This window comes from Erinaceus europaeus, chromosome 7 (assembly GCF_950295315.1).
Source record: "Erinaceus europaeus chromosome 7, mEriEur2.1, whole genome shotgun sequence".
In the NCBI taxonomy this organism is placed as follows: domain Eukaryota; kingdom Metazoa; phylum Chordata; class Mammalia; order Eulipotyphla; family Erinaceidae; genus Erinaceus; species Erinaceus europaeus.
Genome location: NC_080168.1, coordinates 115,618,261 through 115,627,056, shown reverse-complemented (window position 1 = coordinate 115,627,056; position 8,796 = coordinate 115,618,261). Strand labels below are relative to the sequence as shown.

Here is an 8,796-nt window from a genome sequence, read left to right as displayed (position 1 = left end):
GAGTGCATCTACACTGTCAGTCTCTCTCTACCAAGAGGTTGAGCAAGGAAGGACAGGAGTAACCCCAATTGTGTGCCCCGTCTTATCAGACTCCCTGCCTCACAAAGCACCCCACATTCCTATACTATGGCCATTAGATAAAAAGAGAGGGGGAGATGTTGGGAAATTGTGAGGAAGTCTTAGGGGGAACTTCTTCAGTCTTTTTGGAGGAGGCCCTGCATATCTCCTGAAAGCTTCGATCATGGTCAGGAAGAACCAAGGTGTGGCCCAGAGCAAACTCCCAGAGGCAGAGAAACTGTCTAGTGGAAAAGGAGTAGAGGATTTGGGGATCCTCTTGATAAGGAGGAAGGTTGCTCATGATAGAGGGGTCTCTGGAAAATTAGAAGAGGGAGAAAAAGAACCGCAGTGCCGTTGTAAACACGTGGCTGCAGACAGCCAAGCAGCTGTATACTTACCTGGGGCTGGGGTGCCTTCGTACATCTGCCACGTGTGTGAAGTTCGGGCGCCAGATGTCAGGCTAGCGTGGGGGTGCCTCTTCCTGGGCACGTACTCTCTGGGTTGGAGAGAATGTGACCGGAGCCAGCCTGGGCTGCTACTCACTCAGCTATGCGAGGGAGATGACTCAGGAACCAAACATGTGGTGCGAAGCAATGCAATTCCTTATTGATCAGAGAGCCCAGGCTTTTAAAGGGCAGACCCGGAAGTGGCAAGTTGGAAATGGAAATGGCTAGGAAAGGGGTGGAGAAAGGCAAAAGGGGCTGGGAAGGTAGGAACTTCCTTAGCAACTGTTGCGAGGTTTTTGAGAATTTATTTATTTATTCATGAGAAAGATAGGAGGAGAGAAAGAACCAGACATCACTCTGGTACATGTGCTGCCGGGGATCGAACTTAGGACCTCATGGTTGAGAATCTAATGCTTTATCCACTGCGCCACCTCCCGGACCACATGTTGCGAGGGTTTTAACTGGTAGGATTAATATTATCCTGTAGGCAAAAGGGTCTTGAGGGTAGAAAGAAAATAGATCAAAGGAATGGAATGGGTGGGGATCTTTCAGGCAAAACAATGATTATGTAGATAGGCCATAGTATCAGGAATGCAGGGTGCTTTGTGAGGCTCCTCACAATTTCCCGACAGAGCCCCTGGTTCCCCACCTGCAGGGGAGTCACTTCACAGGTGGTGAAGCAGGTCTGCAGGTGTCTGTATTTCTCTCCCCCCTGTCTTCCCCTCCTCTCTCCATTTCTCTCTGTCCTATCTTACAACAACATCATTAACAACAATAATAACTACAACAACAATGAAAAACAACAAGGGTAACAAAAGGGAAAATGAATAAAATAAAATATATTTTAAAAATTAGTTGATTGTGGGCTGGGTGTTGGTGCACCCGGTTGAGAGCCCATATTACCATATGCAAGGACCCGGGTGAGCACCCAGTTCCCACCTGCAGGGGGATGCTTCATAAGGGGTGAGGCAGGTCTGCAGGTGTCTATCTTTCTCCTGCTCTATAACCCCTCCCCTCTCAATTTCTTTTTCTTTTTTGTCTCCAGAGTTATTGCTGGGACTCAGTGCCTACACTACAAATCTACTGCACCTGGAGGTCATTTTTTCCTATTTTGTTGCCCTTGTTGTTGTTGTTGGATAGGACAGAGAGAAATCAAGAAAGGAGGGGAAGACAAGAGAGGGGGAGAGAAAGACAGACACCTGCAGACCTGCTTCACCACCCATGAATTGACCCCCCTGTAGGAGGGGAGCCTTACAATCGTCCCTGTGCTTTGCGTCATGTGCACTTAACCCATTGCACTACCGCCTGCCCCCTGCCCCAATTTCTATATGTCCTATTTTATTAAAAAATAAAAAATAGGGAGTCGGGCACTGAGCCCCGGCAATAACCGTGGAGGCAAAAAAAAAAAAAAAAGATTTAGCAAGAGGAGTTGGGCAGTGGCACGAATATTACCATCACAAGGACCTGGATTTGCCCCTACTCCCCAGCTTTAGGGGGATACCTTACAAGTGGTGAAGCAAGTCTGCAGGTGTATCTTTTCCCTTCTCTCTCTTTTTTTTTTTTTGCCTCCAGCCCTATCACTGGGGCTCAGTGCCTGTACTATGAATCCACTGCTCCTGGAGGTCATGTTTTTTCCCATTTTTGTTACCCTTGTTGTTATTGCTGCTGCTGTTGGATAGGTCAGAAATTGAGAGGAGGGGAAGACAGGGGGAGAGAAAGAGAGACACCTGCAGACCTGCTTCATTAATTGCGAAACAACTCCCCTGCAGGTGGGGAGCTGGGGGCTCAAACGGGGATCCGGTCCTTGTGCTTCTCGCCATGTGCACTTAACCCGCTATGCTACCGCCTGACTTCCGGGTTAATGATTTCTAATACATTCCTTGATATTTAAAAATTTTTATTATTATTATTTTTAAACATTTATTCCCTTTTGTTGCCCTGGTTGTTTTATTATTGTAGTTATTACTGTTGTTGTTATTGATGTCGTAGTTGTTGGATAGGACAGAGAGAAATGGAGAGAGGAGGGGAAGACAGGGGGAGAGAAAGACAGACACCTGCAGACCTGCTTCACCGCCTGTGAAGTGACTCCCCTGCAGGTGGGGAGCCGGGGGCTCGAACTGGGATCCTTACACCGGTCCTTGTGCTTTGCACCACCTGCACTTAACCCGTTGCACTACCGCCCAACTTCCTGACATTTTTATTTTTGCCAGAGAATTCTTCAGCTCTGGCTTATGGTTAAAAATATGTTTTGTATATTCATTATGCTATCTCCCCCCCCCCATTTAACTTTCTAAATTTTTTTTTAATGGATACAGACCAGAGCATCACTCTGGTACATGCACTGCTGGTCACTGAACTCAGGACCTCATGCTTGAGAGTCCCAGTGCCTTATCCTCTTTGCCACCACTAGGGCCACTCATATATTTATCAATAAAATGAATGCTAAAAAAAGAATTTTATCAGTAGTGCAGCAGGCTAAATGCAGGTGGCATAAAGCACAGGGACCAATGTAAGGATCCTGGTTCGAGCCCTGGAAAGCGGTGAAGCAGGTCTGCAGGTGTCTATCTTCCTCTCTGTCTTCCCCCTCCTCTCTCCATTTCTCTGTCCTATCCAACAATGACAATAATAACTACAACAATAAAACAAGAGCAACAAAAGGGAATAAATATTTTACAAAATTTTATCTAATGAAAATTCTAAGTTTTTTTTTTCTTTAATCAGAGCACTGCTATAGCAGTGTCAGGTGTTGAACCTAGAACCTCCAAGCTTTAAGTGTGAAAGTGTGTTGTATAGACCAATGTGCAGTCTTCCTAGCCTTGTACGCTGATTGTATATATGAAAATATTAAAAGCAAAAAGAAAGACACTTCATAGTACTTACATAGTCAACACATTCCTTCTCTTTTTTTCAATATTTATTTCTTTTTTGTTGCCCTTTTCTTTTTATTGTTGTGTTGTTATTGATGTTGTCATTGTTGGATAGGACAGAGAGAAATAGAGAAGATGGGGGGCAGAGGAGAGAAAGGTAAGACACCTGCAGACCTGTTTCACCACCTGTGAAGCAACTCTCCTGCAGGTGGGGAGCTGGGGGCTCGAACTGGAATCCTTACGCCAGTCCTTGTGCTTTGTGGCACGTGCGCTTAACCCATTGCACTACCGCCCACTCTCATTCCTTCTCTTTTTTCAAGTCCTCAACTCTTTATTTAGGCTACAAGTTGAGAGGGAGGGGGAGATTTAGAGGGAGCGAGACACCTGCAGGCCTCCTTCACCACTCGTGAAGCTTTCCCCCTGCAGGTGGGGGCCAGGGGCTGGAACCCAGGTTCTGTAATTTACTCAACCAGGTGCGCCATCCACTTCTTTCTTCTCAGTGCACTACATATATGAAGAATTTCAGACAGGAAGGCAGAAAACACAAGACAGGACTCATGTAAGACAGGGAATACTTTATTCAAGCCTGTCACAGAAAGGAAAGCTTGGTCTGTGACAGAGCGTCGTGTTTGAAAGGCAGTAATTGCATATGAGCGCATACACTGCTACAGACAAATTAACTGACCAGATCATAACTTCTCAATGTTTAGAACAGAATAAGCTTCCCTGTAAAAGCAGCACCTTTGTGACATTTTACATTTAGTATTCCTCTCCTTCCTCCTCACCCTCTCCTTCAACAGAATCCACACCCACCTCCTCATAATCCTTCTCCAGGGCAGCCATGTCCTCACGGGCCTCAGAAAACTCTCCCTCCTCCATGCCCTCACCCACATACCAATGAACAAAGGCACGCTTGGCGTACATCAGGTCAAACTTGTGGTCCAGCCGGGCCCAGGCCTCAGCGATGGCCGTGGTGTTGCTCAGCATGCACACAGCCCGCTGGACCTTGGCCAGGTCTCCACCAGGGACCACAGTGGGAGGCTGGTAATTGATGCCAACTTTGAAGCCAGTGGGGCACCAGTCCACAAACTGGATGGTACGTTTGGTCTTGATGGTGGCAATGGCAGCATTGACATCTTTGGGGACCACGTCACCACGGTACAACAGGCAGCAGGCCATGTATTTACCGTGGCGAGGGTCACACTTCACCATCTGGTTGGCTGGCTCAAAGCACGCATTGGTGATCTCTGCAACAGAAAGCTGTTCATGGTAGGCTTTCTCAGCAGAGATGACAGGGGCGTAGGTGGCCAGAGGGAAGTGGATGCGGGGGTAGGGCACCAGGTTGGTCTGGAATTCTGTCAGGTCAACATTCAGGGCTCCATCAAACCTGAGGGAAGCAGTGATGGAGGACACAATCTGACCTATCAACCTATTCAGGTTAGTGTAGGTTGGGCGCTCGATATCAAGGTTTCTACGACAGATGTCATAGATGGCCTCATTGTCTACCATGAAGGCACAGTCAGAGTGCTCCAGGGTGGTGTGGGTGGTGAGGATGGAGTTGTAGGGCTCCACTACAGCTGTGGAGACCTGGGGGGCTGGGTAGATGGAGAACTCGAGCTTGGACTTCTTGCCGTAGTCCACAGAGAGCCGCTCCATCAGCAGAGAGGTGAACCCAGAACCGGTTCCCCCACCAAAGCTGTGGAAAACCAGGAAGCCCTGAAGCCCTGTGCACTGGTCGGCCTGTTAGAAGAGAACAGAGGAGACACAGTTACAGCTTTCTGTGATGCCATCATAGCGGATACACCTTCACTTCTCATACCATTCCAAATACAACGATCTTATTTGACAACAAATACTTAAAGAAATGACCAGGGACAATTAATTCACCATCTTCTTTATTAATGAAAACCCACATACCAGCTTCCGGATTCGGTCCAAGACGAGGTCAATAATCTCCTTGCCAATGGTGTAGTGGCCACGGGCATAGTTATTGGCAGCATCTTCCTTGCCTGTGATGAGCTGCTCAGGGTGGAAGAGCTGGCGGTAGGTGCCAGTGCGAACTTCATCTGCAAAGGACACCACAGCAGCCACCCGTCACTGACCCTGTGTGAGACCGCCCAACCCAGGAAGTCAAAGGGGCCCCTGGACACACCCCAGCCCTGGGGTCTGACTGAGGCCCACTCACCGATGACTGTGGGCTCCAGGTCTACAAACACTGCCCTGGGCACATGCTTGCCAGCGCCCGTCTCACTGAAGAAGGTGTTGAAGGAGTCATCTCCTCCCCCAATGGTCTTGTCACTGGGCATCTGGCCATCAGGCTGGATGCCGTGTTCCAGGCAGTAGAGCTCCCAGCAGGCATTGCCGATCTGGACACCAGCCTGGCCAACGTGGATGGAGATGCACTCACGCTGTGGAGGAAAAAAAGGAAAATTGTAAGAATAAGTTAATATTTCAAATTGAAAAAAAAAGCTTTTCTAATAATACGTAGGATGTCCTTCAACTGTAGCGAGGTAGCATTCCTGTTGTAATCGAAATGAATGGGGAAAGGCATCTTCTGGAAATGCTGCAGTGGGGTGTGGTCTGAGTAACAATGGCGCACATGGCATTAGTCCATTGTTCCCGCAGCCATGTGTAAGTGGAAGGTTTTTCATCAAAAATATTCCACGTGGAGAGACAAAATGAAGTAAATTAATTTGTCTCAAATGAACTATTGTGAATGTTACTGGTCCCTTCCTATTTTAATGAGAGCTGCTTCTAACTATGCCCTGGTATTTATTTATTTATTTTTGACTTCTGTGCTGCAGTTGAGGCTAGAGGCCACACCCATTTGCAGTCTATCTGCAGAATCCATCAGAAGCTTAGCAAGGCCTCCTTTGCTGCACTGCTGCATTGGCTGTGCCTGGTGCTAGCCTGTACTGGCTGCTGCATTATTTAACAGAGCAAGCTCTATTTCCAGCAGCTGCTGACATGATCTCATTGTGCTCTTCTGCCAGTTTTCCTCCTCCGACCCAGGCTGGACCCATCTGTCTGAACTGAAATCAACTAGTAAAGATGCAGCAGAACAAAAGCCAGCTGGACATAGGGTATGCTGCTTTGTTTGCCGCAGTGTTACTTTTTAAAATGAGTTTTCCAGATTACTGACTGTAAAAGACTGAAGAGGAAATACAGTCCCTAAATTAGAAACTAACATGTGAAGGGCTAAATGGAAGAGAGTCCAAAATGGAGGCAAGTCCAGTGAAAAAGCATACTTTACTGACACGATAAAGCAGTATTTTCACTGTTGAGATTCTCTGCCCACAGGGAATATTCCTGCTCATCACACCTTCAGTGGGAATTCTCTACGGTCTTTGAGGCCACCCTTCCATTGTCTAGTCCCTGACATGGGGGGCGGGGAGAAGAAGGGCGTTTCCCGGGATCGTGAGCGTGAGGGCACCCAGCTTCACAAATTGGGGTTTCTCCTTCCCTGAACGTTCGGCAAGGACACACGTCAGTCATGCTGGGGTGTCCCCTGATTCTGCACCTCAAAAGAAACCTGTCATGGAAGTCTTAGCCGAGAAGGAGAACCCCTTGCCGCCCACACTTCCGCCCTGATGAAAGGCTTTTACTAAACCCCCCGACAGGGAGGCTGAGGGGCGAGCCCCGCCGGGCGGCTGCTGGCCGAGCAGCGAGAAACAACCAACCCCGCCCCGGCGGGCCGGAGACCGAGAGGGAGCGGCGGCCACGTCCGCCCGCGCCGAGCTCCTCCTCCCGCTGCCCGCTACGCCCAGCGAGCCCGGCTGTGTGGATGGCGGCCGCGCTTCCCGCCCCGCTGCCCGCCTGCGGGGCCCTTCCCGGCGGCCGCCAGTGCGCCAGGGGCGCGGGCTCCCGGTGCCACCGCCTTTGTCTCCCCCGCGGCTCCGCAGCGCTCGGGCGCGGCTTCTGCTGGGCTGCCTTGAGCAGAGAGTATAAAGCCACCCCACCCGGGAAATAAGGAAAAGGGCTAGCATTTCCCCCAGCGGAGCCTGGGGACTGGCCACACCCCAGGGCTACAAAGAGCTGGAGGATTCTTACCATGGTTGCTGCTTTGCGGCTGCCGAGCAAATGGCCGAGAGGAGGAGGAGAGGTGGTAGCTTCTTACAGCGCGACTCTTAGGCGGTCGATGTAAGAGAACCTGCGGCACAGGGGCGGATGCGGCTCCCTATATACCGCCCGGTCACCATGGGGATGGGCTGGGGCCTTTTCTCGTTGGTCCAGACCCCTCCATCTGCCGGGAGAAGCCAGGGCAGGAGAGTGGTGATTGGTGCAAGCGACATGGGATGAGGTAATTGCTGCCCCACCCCTTTCTCCCTAGCATCCATAGACTGCTTGCATCCTTCAGACAAAGAGACCGTGAAAGAAAAAAAAAAAAAGCGGAGCATCCATTATGGGGTGGGGCTGTTGGGGGTGGGGTGGTGCGGTGGAAAGGCTAGAAAACTGGGGTACGTGGTTTTATATTGATTAAACCTCAGACTACTGTTAAAAAGACCAACATAAGGCTTCTTCTCAAGACACAATAGCAGAATCTGTATTGAAATGAAACGTTTTATGGGAAAGGTCCTCCCTGAAAGTACACTAGTCTCAACCACGTCTAACTACTTAAAAAGAAAAAAAAAAAAAAGACGAGAAGGTGAGAGTGATGCTTAAAATGGCTTAGGCAAATGTGTTTTTTAATTTAAAAAATATGTTTAATAATAAATCTAACCAAAATATTTTCTAAGGTTGAAGCAATTTAGTTTCAGACTTTCTGTGATCTCCCTTAAGTAACTAAACATTAAAAAGGTGAAAAGGTTTATACTGAATGAAAATTAAAAAAAAAAACCAACACATAAGTATGGAAGTTACACAAGTAATTCTAACATGGCAACAATTAAAATGAGCATACAATAGTCTACTAGAAATGTTCCTCTTCCAGAAGGCTATGCAATATATTTCATATAGTGTATTCTTTCTTAAAATGAATCAGTTTTCTTGATACCAGGGTTGAGAAAACACAAGGAGAAAGAATTGGCTTCAGAAACTAGTACTACCTGTGCGTGTACTTATATTTTGCATTGTTCGCGTTTCTGCGAAAGGGAGAACAACTGAGACACCAAGTTGAGCACCGGATGAAAGCTGTGCAATGTGAAAATGATACAATTTTGTAGTGTTGGCACCATCAGCAGACAGCTGTGTCTTAGCTCAATGACCGCGTTTCTTTTTTATGTTGTTCTTATGTGAATGCAGTAAACCTCTGAGACTGAGCTTGTAAGTGTGGAAACTGTAGTCAGCCTCACACCGTTGCTAGTTGCTATTCGGCTAGAGACTGCTGATTGCTCAACGTCTCTTGGGACAAAAGGATTTGCTTTCACCCCTTGAAATGGATTGCAGTAGCATTCTTTTGCTGTTTAGAAAGGCTCCATTTTACCCAC

General features: G+C 48.2%; 1 protein-coding gene and 1 pseudogene across 1 annotated transcript; one reads left to right on the top strand and one right to left on the bottom strand.

Annotated features, from left to right (window-relative positions):
- Positions 1–3,925: 3,925 nt before the first annotated feature.
- On the bottom strand, positions 3,926–7,562 carry LOC103118324 (tubulin alpha-1A chain). The gene is made up of 4 exons (XM_060195460.1): positions 7,421–7,562; positions 5,556–5,778; positions 5,288–5,436; positions 3,926–5,110 (listed from the first exon to the last, which is right to left on the bottom strand). Exons 1-4 carry the CDS (start codon positions 7,421–7,423, stop codon positions 4,130–4,132), a joined length of 1,356 nt encoding a protein of 451 aa, XP_060051443.1. The 5' UTR covers positions 7,424–7,562; the 3' UTR covers positions 3,926–4,129.
- An 88-nt stretch (positions 7,563–7,650) lies between these two features.
- Positions 7,651–8,796, top strand: part of LOC132539524 (tubulin alpha-1C chain-like) — a 79,928-nt pseudogene continuing 78,782 nt past the window's right edge.

Excerpts from the sequence above, each read along its gene's own strand:
- LOC103118324 (XM_060195460.1), bottom strand. Across the intron at positions 5,437-5,555 it reads CCTGGAGCCCACAGTCATCG|ATGAAGTTCGCACTGGCACC; the intron begins GTGAGTGGGCCT and ends TGTCCTTTGCAG. Across the intron at positions 5,111-5,287 it reads TGGACCGAATCCGGAAGCTG|GCCGACCAGTGCACAGGGCT; the intron begins GTATGTGGGTTT and ends CTCTTCTAACAG.